The 14489-nt window shown below is 42.7% G+C and overlaps 1 protein-coding gene across 1 annotated transcript in view; it reads right to left on the reverse strand.

Moving 5' to 3' along the window:
- ABAT (4-aminobutyrate aminotransferase) overlaps positions 1-14489 on the reverse strand; it is a 54876-nt gene that overhangs the window by 5176 nt on the left and 35211 nt on the right. The window contains exons 7-14 of the mRNA XM_026704102.2: positions 12379-12459; positions 11715-11807; positions 10289-10351; positions 6973-7036; positions 5570-5718; positions 2520-2657; positions 2252-2419; positions 1621-1767 (exon numbers count right to left, since the gene is read on the reverse strand). Of these exons, the coding sequence (XP_026559887.1) occupies positions 1621-1767; positions 2252-2419; positions 2520-2657; positions 5570-5718; positions 6973-7036; positions 10289-10351; positions 11715-11807; positions 12379-12459 (903 nt within the window). The remainder of the gene's footprint in view (positions 1-1620; positions 1768-2251; positions 2420-2519; positions 2658-5569; positions 5719-6972; positions 7037-10288; positions 10352-11714; positions 11808-12378; positions 12460-14489) is intronic.

Raw genomic sequence — 14489 nt, forward strand, 5'->3', positions numbered from 1 at the left:
CGATCTTGACGACTCAGTGTTGACTCAGCCTTCCATCCTTCCGAGGTGGGTAAAATGAGGACCCAGACTGTTGGGGGCAAGAGGCTGACTCTGTAAATCACGTACAGAGGTCTCTAAACAGGCTTTATTGCTATAATTCCCAGACACATATGTTCCTCTTGGCTTCTAGGTGCTCGCTAAGAAAGGATTTTTCGAAATGACCATCAGAGCATTCGTACTTTCTATATTATTATTATTAAGACTCTCTGATGCTAAGGAGTTCCACTCCCCCACCCCACCTGAAAATAAATCTGTTCCAAATGCAAAACACAATCAGAGAGGAGTTTCAGTTTTAGTTTCAGTTTCACAGCACTTTAGTACAGAACAGTTGAGCTAAGCCACACCCAGGCTCTTTGCCATCTCCTTCTTGCTCACACAGCAAATATTGCTTCAATTTCCAAACAGCCCTCAACTCTCTCACACACTGACAGGACACTAGACAGATGAATATCGATGGATGCTGGTGGGCAGAGGCAGAATTCCCCCCCCTTTATTTTCCTCCCCAAAAACTAAGCCTGACCACATAGTTTCATAGCAAAGCACAGGTATTGAGCTAGTATTTAAGTATAAAAACCCAGTTTTGTCCGTGTGATGACCCAGAGTATACCAGAAATATAACAAAACCCAAAACGTAACTAAAAGTCCTTTAATGCCTTCAACTTGGCTTCACTGTTTAATTGTTCACAGTGGAGGAGTAAACTATTTTCAAAATAACATTTCAAAGGAAAGAAACACAGTTCAAAGTCAAAGAGCCAATAATGAAGCAAAAACCAAAAACAAACCGTTCCATGACAGACCAGGATAGATAATTGCCAACGTCAGGAAGATAACCAGGTACAGTCCATTGGAAGAACGCCAACCAAGATAAACCTTCTTTAGGAATAAAACACTAATTTGTCTCCAGCCTTTGTCAGCACGCAGGTCTAACTTTTTATGCAGATCTCACACCTGCAACCCATGAAGAGGATCATGGCCCTCTTCTCCAGAATAGACCATGTCTCTCCCTGATCCTCTCCTCCCTGTGTGCCCTAGGATGGATAGGGGTTGGGCCTGGGTCCTCCTCTGACTGCTCAGCTGGCCTCTACCTTTCCCCAGTCTTCTCCACCACCTCCAGAGCCACACTCCCACTCCCTGTTGGCTGTTCCTCCTCTTCCTCAGAGTCAGTCTCCACCAGGGACATGACACTCTGCACCCAACAAACTGTCCGAATCTGTTACTTTGCAAGAAAAATACTGGAAGCGAATAGCAGAGTTTGCCCCTATAAATGCTGAATCACAGAGTGAACAGACTGGGATACCCTATGTGGCAAATCATGAACAAAGTCATTGAATTATGTTTACCAGACTTGGGCTGTAAAAACTGGACACACACACACACACACACACACACATACAACTAGTTTTTTGCTTATCATCCCCATATTATCGAATCCACAACGTAAACCAAATCTATTTCACGAATCCCAATCAAATCAAAGGGCTGTTTTAAAGAGGGCACCTCATCCTGAGATTTCCCACTCCACATCAGAACTGCGAGCACCACCGTCCCCGCTTGGTCGCTGAAGGTGTGTCCCTCCCTTACCTGTAATTCCAGCAGCCCCATCAACAGCACCTTCCCGGCATGGTTGACGTTACTCAGAAGATCCTCCCTCTTTATGACATTAATGACCTCCGCTAGCAGAAGGTTCTTGGAAGGGTCCCCAAGCCACGTGTTAAAGATCCTATACGGCTGCAGGGTAGAGGATCCAACAGAGAGAAAAGAAAGCGGGAGGGTGGGGAGAGAGGAACATTTAGCCCCCTTCGTTTTGCTTCCGCATACAAACAGGCCTTGAGTTAACAGCTATTCGGATCATAACTGTTCAAAAGTTACAACGGCACTGAAAAAGGGACTTAGGATCAGGAGTAGCCTTCAAAAATTTCAGCAACCAGTTCTCTGACCAGTTGCTGAGTGGGCGTGGCCATGGTGGGCGTGGTGTAATCGGCCTCCTCCCCATTCCCTCCCCACCCCACTAACCTGCTTTCCAGCTCCGTTCTCCGGGGCAGGGCAACCAAAGGAGACCCAGCCGATCAGGAGGCAGAGAACAGACGGGGTTGGCGGGGCCAGTCAGAGGTGGGATTGGCCAGTTCTCCAAACTACTCAAAATTTCCCCTACTGGTTCTCCAGAACCTGCTGAACACCACCTCTGGGACCAAGGTTGACCAACGGAACCTACCGCATTTGCCCGGAACTCCTCCTTGTGGAAAAACCCTCCGGTCATCATCTTCTTGCTGAACGTTAGGACATCCGCGGGGTCCTCGAGCCCCCAGTGTTCGTGGGCCCAGAATTTGCCAGTACAGCCACATCCTGTTTGCACCTCGTCTATCAAGAAGGCGCAGCCGTGCTGTGGAGAAATCACATCTGGGTTTTAGTCCCTTTAAGAAAGGAGTTGGGAACAATTTAAGAAGGAGGCGAAAACGTTCTGATTTTATGTCAAAGCTCACCTTTCTTGCGATGCTTCTCAATTTCCTAAAAAAGTCATCCGATGCGTGATTGTCCCCTCCTTCGGATTGAATGGGTTCCACGACGATTCCTGCAACAACTTTATTCTTTTTCCTGTATTTAACAATCAAATCTTCCACCTGCAAGTTAGAACACAGCAAGAGATTGTTTTGAGACAAGAAACAAATCACTAACATGCCTTTTATCTTGTTCCAGTTCATCGTGACAATTTTATTAAATTCCAGGGAGCAATCAAGAAGGATTAGTGATGTTTTTGCAGCATTGAATAACCTTCTTCAAAGAAGAAACCTCCAAATGAATGGGATCTTTTCTATCTGGGTTGGCAATTATGGAAGCTGAGATTCCACACATTTGGACGGGATTGAAGGTTGGAGAAAAATGACCCATGGGCCAATTTGCGAGTAAAATCTGCTATAATCTGGTGTTAAATAAAAGAACCCCACTGGAGGCATAACCTGCTGGTTAAAGTTAATAATATACTGTATACAAAATAAATTAAACAAATTGAAAAGAAATGTGGTTGATATTAATAAAGAGAAATACATGATTATGAGTTGGATTTTATCCAAAGTGATTGCTCCAAAAACGGAAACCAAACCACACCTAACTGAGAAATGCCCATTTCTTGGTGTATCTTCCCCCCAATTTTAATCTGATGGATTCCTTCCTTTCTTGGCCTTCTTTAAAAGAGCATTAACCAAGGTGCATTTTGAAGAGGTGATCTTCTGCGTGAGTTTCAGCTTCCAACCCAATGGAAGCATCACCTTGGTCTCCAGAGAGCTCTGAGAAATCGCGCCCTACCTTGAGGAGGACTCAACTCCTTCAAAACCAAGGCTAACCTGGAGAATTAGGACATCACCTCAACGTGGTCTTTTAGCAGCTGCGACATGTCGACTGTCTTTCTCCAACCGTGTTTTTCATTCTCTGATGAGCTTTCTGTGCTACTCTGCCAATTTCTGCCCTAAACCCAAACCACATCAATATCAAGAAGGTCCATGGAAAAGAAGATTCGGACTATTTCATAACATGGGAACTATTCTATAAATGGTTCAATGACAGATATTGAGGTTAGAGGAGTGGAATTAGGTGAAATATGGTTTATAGGAGAAAGAAAAACATTTGGGTAAATATTTCTGACTGTTATATAATTGATACTATAATGGAAGATAATATATGTTACAATATGATTGATGTTATCATATTTGTTTATATATTACTGCATATTTGTTTATATGTGTGTGTGTTCATAATAATGATGACGTTTGTATGTTAACACCTTGGACACCTAAAGACCACGCTGTTCAACATAGAAAGGAAATTATGATATAAAACAATAAAAAATATTTCCAAAAAAAAGAAGGCCCATAATCTGGTCTGACTAACCTCAGTGTGCTGTCAATTGTAATGCATTCAAAACTAAACCTAGGCTAGCATCCTTGGTGAACCCAATCACTTTCTCCAACTGGCAGGTCCTACAACACTTTGTTTTGGAAATCCTGAAGGGTTTGGAGCAAGTGTCCATCATGATGCATCTAGAATTCAGAAGATTAAACCCCTGGTTCCAGGGTCCAACTCAGTCTGGATCTTGCAACATTATCCTGGGACACGTATATCTGCTTTTGTTCGTGAGGTTGATTAAACCCAAAGGCGCTTTTTTTTCAAGTGGCAACTGGACTTATTGGTTTTTTCTTTTGAAGACGTTTTGCTTCTCATCCAAGAAGCTTCTTCAGCTCTGACTGGATGGTGGAGAATGGAAGGATTTATACTCCTTGCAGACAGCTGGTCATTTGCATCCTTTCAGAGGGTCGCTGAGGCCACTTGGAGGTTTACCTGTGTCCTCAGGATCACCTGAATGGTGCAAATGGGTGTGGAGCTTTCTTGGAATTGCTGAAAGGACTGTGTTATAGACTGGAGATAGATGATGTTGTATCCCTCCCCCTCTGTTGATGGAGGGCTGTTCACAGGGGTGGGCTTCAAATTTTTTAGCAAGTTGCTCTCTGCCCTAATGACTGGCTGGGTGGTCATGTAACTGGGTGGGTGTGGCCAACACACACCAAAAAGTTATTATTTCATGCATTTAATACTTAAATAAAAGACCTATTTAATAGTACATATTATGATAGCAGCAAGAATTCCCTCGGAGGCTAGTGGCTATGTTATCTGATTTTTTTCAATGGCGCTCCTTGCAAGCACTGAGTGGATTGTTTATCTAGTTTGCAACACTTTCATGAGGTGTGAAATGCTCTTGGCTGAATGCCCAGAAGTTCAATTAAGCCTATTAAGAGCTTCCCCTTGCTGCTTGTCTTTCTGAGGTTATTGGGGTCTCTCTCTCTCTCTCCCCGCAGGGTCTTAGCTAGGGGCTCCCTTAGCAGCCCACCCCTGGCTGTTCAATTTTGACATAGATGACCTCCTTGACCCCTCTTTCAAACCAGCGGTCCTCTCTTTGTCCAAAATGTGGACTTTATTGTCTTCCAAAGAATGGCCTGTGTCTTTTGAATGCTACAACACAATCCTTTCAACAGTTCCAAGAAGGCTCTACACCCATGTACACCACTCAGGTGACATCTGATGGCACAGTTAAACCTACAGGGGATCGTAAAGACTCGCTCAAAGGATGCAAATGACCAGCTGTCTGCATGGAGTATAAATCCTCCCATTTCCCCACCATCCAATCAGAGCCGAAGAAGCTTCTTGGATGAGAAGCGAAACGTCTTCAAAGAAAAACGAAGAAAGTCCAGTTGCCTCTTGAAAAAAAGCACCTTTGGGACAACCACGACTTGGATGACTGAGAATCTCCACAGACCTGAGGCTGATTCAAGTTAACTTGGTTTGCTCAGGACTGAACTAAGTCAGGATGAAGATGATTTGCGAGCCTCTTCTTTCTTCCTGGAAAGGCAAAGGCCGGATGTCGCTCGTGGTCCTTGCTTGATCCTTCTGTGCTGGGTTAATTGAGCAACACAAACTCACTTTACGTCAGCCAACCTCTCCTGCCTGAGGCGCCTTCTGCACTCCGAAGCTGGGTTATCCTCACCTCCTCTAAGCAGCGTGCTTCCTCCTGCTCATTTTCTCGCACAAAGTCTTCCAAAGGGTACTGCAGCCTTGGGAAGGGAGCGATGGGCCAGTCAAAGGACGGGATGTCTAGCTTGTGAATGGCCTTGGAGTGCGTAGTGGCCAAGCAGCCTAAACAAAGAGCGAGGAAAAAACAACAACATGAAAACCAGAGGAAGCCTTTAAAAACAGACCTCGTCCTGGTCAGATAACATCCTGCAGAAAAACGCTTGCTCAACCGGACAGGAAGTTCCTCTCACTCAACTCAAACCTCACTTTCTCAAGTGGGATGATAGAAGCTGCAGATCTATCTCCAGGCTTCTGTTTGTGTGTTAATTATCCCCAAGTATGATTTTTGCTGTCGTAGCAGCTGCCTGTTCTGACCCAGCTCCCCAAACACGACAAACCCTCTGAAGTGAACTTAAGAGATTCCTTTAATTAGGAGTGCCAGCAGCCCGGGCAAAAAATTTCCCTTTTACCACAGGCTAACAAGTCTGTCCGGCCGGGAGATGAATAGTTGTCTGCCACACCTATTCATTTCCGCCCCCTGCCTTTTATCCCCAGAGCTAGGGTGGGGCTTTGCTAGCAGTGGTGGCTCTTCCGTCCCACGGGCCAGTCGATAGATTTCCACTGCTCTCCTCTCCTCTGCCTTCGCATCCACGCATCAGGCACTGGACCCAGCTGTTCCTCCTCTTCCTCATCAGCCATTTCCAGACCTGGGGGCTGTTGACTCTCTATCTGAGGGCTGACAGATGGCCCAGGCTCCGCTGCTATGTCTCTTTCTCTGACAGCTCCATTCCCTCCTCCCCGCTCGGAGCTCTCAGGCTTGGTGCTGATCTTGACTCCCACGTTTCCTCTCTTTGATTCGGCTGCTGGAGGGGCCGGCAGCCGACAGGCCACAACACGGCTGCTTTTAAACTTGCCACCAACTGAGGGCAGAGGGGAAGCCGCTTCTGGATTGTCAGTTCCAGGCAGCAACAAGAAACTGTCCCGTGGGAACCAAGGTCATCAAACCAGACGTTCAGTAAAGGCCCGGACAGTTCCCAAAGCAATATTTAGCCACCTGATTGGACAACGAGTCCTACCCAAATTGGGGGTGGGGGGGAGAGATTCAATTCTTTAATTATCTGAAAACCGTGGGAATTAAACAGAGTTGGTTTTGCTTTTAATCAGTGCCGAAATGATGTACTCAATAAAGCTTTGCATTAAGAGAGTGGATTGTCTCATCAGTGCTTGCTCGGTTGGGATGAAAGCATTTAAAATATTAGGCCTTATCTGACATGATGGGCTATAATCAACCAAGCTATCTTATTAGTATTATCTTATTAAAGCTTGTATTTAATATTGCTTCCAACAACAACAACAAAAACAATAACTCTTTCTTACCCATAGTTCTCCCGTGAAATGCACCCATAAAGGATAGCATGCTGTATTCTGGACAACCAGGGGGCTGAAATGCAAAGAGGAAATTAATGCTTATTCATTAGTTAATTAAAATGTAAATTGGGCCACTAGGGGGCAGCCTCTTCCCTAACTGGAATAAAATAACGATAAAACCATTCAGGTCGAGGATAGCTTATTTTATTTTTCCAATTTTGCTGTGTTATTAGGAGAAATCTCTCCTCTGTCATGAATATTAATTCAGAGGGCTGGTATTCAGAGCTGAGCCAAGCAGGTTTCAAAAAACAAGAAAAGTTATCCCTCAAGATGCAGTCTTATTTCATTCTTTTTTAACAAATTAACAAGCCCAGGGTGCTTCAATAGTTGCTGAAAACATCTTTGATTTTCAACTATAAAAGAAACAATTGACAACACCCATCCACCCTCCTGTTTTCTAACGGTCCAAACCTTATTGTGGACATTGTCCAGCTTTTAAGAACATAAGGTATGGAAATAAAACAAGAAAACCAAGATAAGATAAAATGAAACAAAAGGTCAATAATAACAGTAGATAAGCCAACAAACTGCAACTTTCTCCGTTTAGATAAGCCACGCTCCTCTAAAGCGTGGCTTCTCTAAAGGAGTGTCCCTGCTTCAGCGGAAGGAGCACCAGCGAGAAATAAATAAACCGGGGAACCATTTTTTTATGAGAAAAGACTGGTTTGAAAATGTAATCTTAGGTGTTTTTTTAAAGAACTTTGTAGTTGTGGCCCAGCCTGATTCAAATAATCTGTTTTAAGCTATTTGTTTGGAAAATTGATCTTGTTCCTACCAATGGTGGGATTCTACCGGTTTGGCCCAGTTTGGGTGAACCGGTAGTAAAAATGCTACAGTTCGTCTGAACTGGTAGTAAAAAAACAGCTACCGGTTGGGCCAAATCGGTATTTCTTTTTTTCCTTTCCCCCGACTATCAGCTGTGCTGGGATGTCCCTCGCTGTCTTACTGCTTCATCCAGCAGGCTTCCCTGAAGCCCAGGAGGCCAAAAAAAAACAACCTGAAGCATGGGGGGAGGAATCGCTTTACACACACAAAAGAAGCCACGCCTCCCCAGTCAAATGGCCACTCCCACCTAGCCACTCCCACAGAACCAGTAGCAAAAATATTTGCGTCCCACCCCTGGTTCCTACCTTCCAAGAAAAATTTAAGGTGGTTGGGAGAATTCAGCCACTCAGAAAAAAACGTCTGAATTGGTCGGAAAGAAAGGGATGGATTCAGTGGAGTTCAGATTCATTTCAGCAATTGAAGCTGATTTCAGTTCAGAAAAGGGTTCATTGATGCAGGAGTTTTGAATAGAATAGAACGGAATGAGCTGGAAGGGACCTTGGAGGTCTTCTAGTCCAGCCCCCTGCTCAAGCAGGAGGACCTATATCATTTCAGACAAGTGATTGTCCGGTCTCTTCTTAAAAACCTCCAGTGATGGATGTCCCAAAAGTGCTTTTTCAAATGGCAACTGGACTTTCTGGTTTTTCCTTGAAGACGTTTTGCTTCTTATCCTTCATCCTTCATCAAGCTTCATGAATGAGAAGCGACACGTCTTCGAAGAAAAACCAGAAAGTCCAGTTGCCACTTGAAAAAGCACCTTTGGGATAACCATGACCTGGATGACTGAGAATCTCCATAGACAGATGTACCAAAATGACAAATTTGCTCCAGATACAGGATAGAATGGATTTGATTTAGTAATAGAGAACTAAGAATATCAGAATGATCTCTCGTTTTATCTCATCTGTTTTGGCTACATAGCTAACAGTCTAAGTCATGGCTAACTGAACCATGGTGTACAGAATTAAGTCAGGAATCTAGGTTTAGAATAGAGGAGAGTAGGGTAGAGTAGAATAGAATAGAACAGTAGAATAGAATACAATATTGGAATGGAATGGAATGAAATAGAATGGAAAACAGAATAGAATGGAATAGAAAATAGAATAGAATAGAATAGAATAGAATAGAATAGAATAGAATAGAATATTGGAATGGAAGAGCAGACAAGAATATTGGAAAGAAGAATATAATATAGTGGAATAGAATGGAATGGAATAGAATAGAATAGAAGAATTAGGAATAGAATAGAATATAGAATAGAATAGAATAGAATAGAATAGAATAGAATAGAATAGAATAGAATAGAATAGAAGAATTAGGAACAGAATATAGAATAGAATAGAAGAAAAGAAAAGAATTAGGAATAGGAATATAATAGAATATAGAATAGAATGGAATAGAATATAAAATAAAATATAGAATAGAATAGAACATTACTTGCATAAACACAGAAAAACGGAGTAGTGATATTTACTATCAGTTTGCAAAACCGATTTAAAAGATTATGAAACAGACTACATCAGATTCTGTGAGGAAACTGAGTTGTGAAAGAGATTAGAAAATGGGCAAAGTTCCGAGAGAATGATGTAAGGATGATGTTTGTTGGGTTAAAAAAAGGTGTTTTTTTTTAAAGAAAGGGTATATCCAATCCATAGGAAAGTCGGAGTGAGGGTTGGCATACGGACATGTTTGTAGACAGAAAATTAGAGTAAAAAACCACAAAGGGTGGCAAATGTTTTGCTAAGTGTTGCTCAGGTCACATTGCCCTTTTAGCTCACCAGTCCCCTGCTGTTGCAGAGGGTGTGCGCTTACATTCTAATTTCAGTACAGATAGTCCTCAACTTATGACCACAACTGAGCCTAACATTTGTGCGGCTAAGTGAGAAATTTGTTAAGTGAGTTTTTGCCCCATTTTACGAATTTTCCTGCCACATTTGTAATGTGAATCCCTGCAGTTGCTAAATGAGGAGCATGGTTGGTAAGTGAATCTGGCTTCCCACATTGACTTGGTTTTGTCAGGTGGTCGCAAAAAGGTGACCATGTGACCCCGAGACACTGCCCCCGTCATAAATGTGAGTCAGCTGTCTTTCCCCCTTTCCTTTCCCCTTCACTGTCCTCTTATTTGCTTCTGTATTTTGTATTTTATAATACTTTATATAACTTAATAAATATATATATATATTTACTAAGTTGGCAAGCATCCAAATGTACATCACATGACCCCTGGGGATGCTGCAATGGTGTCAAAGTGTCAAAAATGGTCATAAGTCATTTTTTTCGGCAGTGGCATAACTTCAAATGGTCCTCAAGCAAACTGTTGCTTTAAGTTGATGACTACCTGTAGGTCTTATGCTGTCTTGCTGGGCAGGTGAACACTGAAGCAAAGATCCAGAATGTAGATTGGGCATTTTGCTCTGCTCAATGAAAGAAGGCACCTTACCTGGTTAATCATGCAGGTCTCCAGCTCTTCTTTGGTAACGCTGTTGTCTCCTCTTTCTTTGCTCTGGAAAATAAGAGTTTCCCATCATCTTCCCAGTCAAGAGTTGCCCTCCAACCCAGGGGGTCTTCAAACTGGACAGCTTTAACACTTGTGGACTTCAACTCCCAGAATTCCTCCTCTGGTCATGTTAGCTCGGGAATTCTGGGAGTTGAAGTCCGCAAGTCTTAAACTTGCCAAGTTTGAAGACCTTTGGCATAGAACATAGACCCATTGGGCTAGAAGGGACTTCAGAAGCCTTCTAGTTCAACAGTGCAGGAGACTTTATACCAGGGCTCTTCAAACTTGACAGCTTTAAGACTTGTGGACTTCAAGTCCCAGAATTCCTCCTCCCGTCATGTTAGCTCAGGAACTCTGGGAGTTGGAAGTCTACAAGTCTTAAACTTGCCAAGTTTGAAGACCCTTGCTCCCGCCCATCTGCATGGATGTCAATGGCTGTGGCGTTCAAGACTTTCCCAATGGCAATGCTTTCAGGAGAACAGGAACTAGAGCAAGGAAGTCAAACACAAGGTGTGGTCAGATCCAGCCCCCGGGACCATCCTGGAAAATGTCAGGGGCTGGTTGGAAAATAAAGAAATAAGTTAAAACTGAGTAGATGAATATATAGAGAAATAAGCTAAGATTGTCACAAAGATAAAAATAAGTAAGCGGCTGTAGTTTATAAGAAAATGTGATTGATATTTTGTCAAGGAAAGTATGTTAATTATAACTGTTAGCACAAGATATATGTACCCAGTCGACACACTGTTTAAAATGAAAGAGGGAGTTGTAAATATAAAATAAAAACTTTATTAAAAAAGAAAGAAAAGAAAGAAAATGTAAGCGTCTAAAGGCCTCTGCAGCTGATAATAGACTAGATAATTAGTCAATATAGTCAATAGATAATTGACTATAGAGCCTTGCTGGCTGCAGAAGAAATGGGCCGGCAAGGCAGGTGTTGGGGTGTGTGAGGCCTGGCTGCAACTGTCCAAAGTAGTAGGGTACCCCCATCCCCACCCTAGCTTAATTTTTACCTGTCCACCCTGGGATAGGCAGGGGTCTTAATTAGGGCTAATTTTGTGGGTAGGGCTCATATTGGGTGCATGTATAAAAGTCATTCTTTTGAGGTAGGTTGTATTTTGGGGGAAACGCGGTGGATAAGGGTCAAAGAAATTCTAGCGGGGGGAAGACTTGGGTCATTTGTGGCAACTTAAAGACTCTAAGCTGATGACATGTTTAACTCCACCCTCCAGCTCTGCCTGTTCTCCTCCTACATTGATACAAAGATTTTGAAATTGAACTGAGGCCCCCTTACTCCCTATCCCGCTTTGAGCAAAGATACCCCCCAAGGTCTGGAGATACAAGATACATCCACATCGCTTTTACTCACCCTGTACCACATAAATATGGTTTTAAAGGCATTTTCATTGGAGCAAGATCCACAGGACATGGTTACTACTTGAGAGAGGCCTTTAGGAGCAACCTGGCAGCGGGAGAAGAGATACAGGCCTTTCAATCCAAAGTGCCTACAAGGAACACTTTCATCACTGAGCATCGCAACCAAATGATGCTTATTTTAACACACACACACCCCAATCAGTCTCTACTGCCTAAGGATAAAATAATGGAATTTTTAGGGTTGAAAGTGCCATTTAGTCCATGGGCTCCAACTATCTACCCAAAGCAAGAATTCAAAATAAAGATTCTTCAATGGATGTTAATCCAACTTTTCTTTGATCCTGAGAACAGCAGTCCATCATCTTAAGAGGTCATTGCTAAAATGTTTTCATTCTTAAGAAAGTTTTCTCAGGGTAGCCTATCCTGAAATCTGAGATAGTAGAGAACCCACAATGGTCTTATTCCATCTAGTATCTCTTCAGGTTTTTGAAGGAGTGCTGTCATCCCCTTATCCCTGTTGTCCTTTTAAAATGCTAGACCTATCCCGTTTCCTCAGCCTTTCCTTGTATTTGCCAGAATTAATTCTTGGCAAGATAGAGACCTTGCCAATGCTGGCTGTCAGTTTCATTGCTCCTTCTGTGCTAGATAAAACTTACCGAAAGCAAAGATTCCTTTAGCTTTTCAGCAAAATTTTCTGGAGGCAAAATTCCTAGGGCAGGTCTGTTGACAAAAGTGCTCTGAGTAAAGAAGAGAAGATAAGGAGAAGAAGAGAAGGAGAAAAGAGGAAAATGAAAGAAAATAGAACAGAGAAAAGAAAAATGAGAGAAGAGAAGGAAAAGGGAAGGAGAAAAGAGAAAAGAAGAATGGAAGAAGAAAACAGAAGAGAAGAGAAAAAGGGAAGGAGAAAAGAGAAGAGAAAAAGGGAAGAAGAAAATAGAAAAGAAGAATGGAAGAAGAAAACAAAAGAGAAGAGAAAAATGGAAGAAAACAGAACAGAGAAAAAAAATGAGAGGAGTTTACCATGAATAGAATACAAACTTCTTATCTAAGGGTCAACCAAAAACAGTCCATGGGTTGACCTTAATTGCCTTAAACAAAGAACACCCCCAATTCTGATGCTTGCAACCACCCTTTCCCCGAACCTGTAAGCCAACCAAGCTGTTACTGGTATCAGAATTTAGCTGGAATGGAAACTGTTTGGGAGAATCTGCAGATGGGAAATGCTACTTGTTAGTGAGACGCTTTGGTGTCCTCTAGATTTCGAAAAGGTTTCTTTTCTTTGTGCCCTCTAGAGCAGTGTTCCTCGACCTTGGCAGCTTTGAGATGTATGGGCTTCAACTCCCAGAATTCCTCAGCCAGCCAAGGTTGAGATACATTGATCTAAAACATTGCTTGGGTGTAACGTATGTTAAACAACTCTATGCAATAACCTGGTTTTGCTGGGCCTTCAGAACTATTCCTGTTTTGTGATCCATCCTTGCCTCACCGAGAAAGATCCATCTTGCCACGGAACATCCAGAGAACAAGCTTATAATCAGTCCAAAACCCTCTTCCGTACATGTATGAGGAATTCACACAACATGCCGAAACCATTCGTGTTAATAACACATCGTTTTCAGTCTAGAGAACATGGGATTTGCTTCACATTTCATGCTAGTCCAGCACTTGGGGTTTCCCCAAACACCAAATTAGAATAGAATACTTTTATTGGCCAAGTGTGATTGGACACTCAAGGAATTTATCTTGGTGCAAATGCTCTCAGTGTACATGAAAGAAAAGGTACATTCGTCAAGAGTCAAGAATAATCAGGTACAACACTTAATGATAGTCATAGGGTACAATAAGCAATCAAATCATACTAGGAAACAGTCAAGTGGGAGGGGATGGGTGATAAGGAGTCATGAGAAGAGTAATAGTAATGTACACTTTGTAAATAGTTGAACAGTGTTGAGGGAATTATTTGTTTAGCAGAGTGAGGGCTTTCGGGGAAAAACTGTTCTTGTGTCTAGTTGTTCTGGTGTGCACTGCTCTATACTATCATTTTGAGGGTAGGAGTTGAAACAGTTCATGTCCGGGATGTGAGGGGTCTGTAAATATTTTCACAGCCCTCTTTTTGACTCGTGCAGTATACAGGTCCTCAATTATAAGCTACCAAACCCCATCTTAGCCTAGTCTAGCCTGCTCCAAGAATCCTCCTTCCATTTCTGGTGCCTTGTGGGAGGCTTTGTCCTACATGCACATTAGCTTTGCGGTGAAGAGCAGCTGAGATTACACAGAGAATTTAAGCTATGATGGAACTTGGCAGCAGGCGCAGGCTGCTAGGGGTTCACACGGGTTCAAGAGAGCCACTATGTCAGTCTTCGAGAATCCTTCTTCTGCTTGTCGTTGCGGCTGCCATAGAAACGGGAAGAGGGAAGAATAATTGGGCTTTGTGGGGAGGGGAAGGGTGCTGGAGATATAAGTTGGTGAAATGTTAAAGTTGGGATATTTTCTTGATTATGTTTACTTGTTTACTGCGCAGATGTAGCCCCTTATCTGTCTAAGCCAAGGTCAACCATCTTGGCATACCAGATGTCTGAAACACCACCTGAAGATGCCCCACATGACATTATACACATCTCAGATTGGATAAACTATTGGGGGTGGGAACATGGAGCAACTTTCTATATGTGATTTTCGTATCTATGGCCTCAGATCTTGTATTTCTTCTGATGCTACCGCTTCAATTTTCAGGACTTTTCTCTGTAATAATGGAGTCCAAAGTTTT

Source organism: Pseudonaja textilis, chromosome 14 (assembly GCF_049901715.1).
Source record: "Pseudonaja textilis isolate UNSWEBS1 chromosome 14, rPseTex1.2, whole genome shotgun sequence".
Lineage (NCBI taxonomy): Eukaryota > Metazoa > Chordata > Lepidosauria > Squamata > Elapidae > Pseudonaja > Pseudonaja textilis.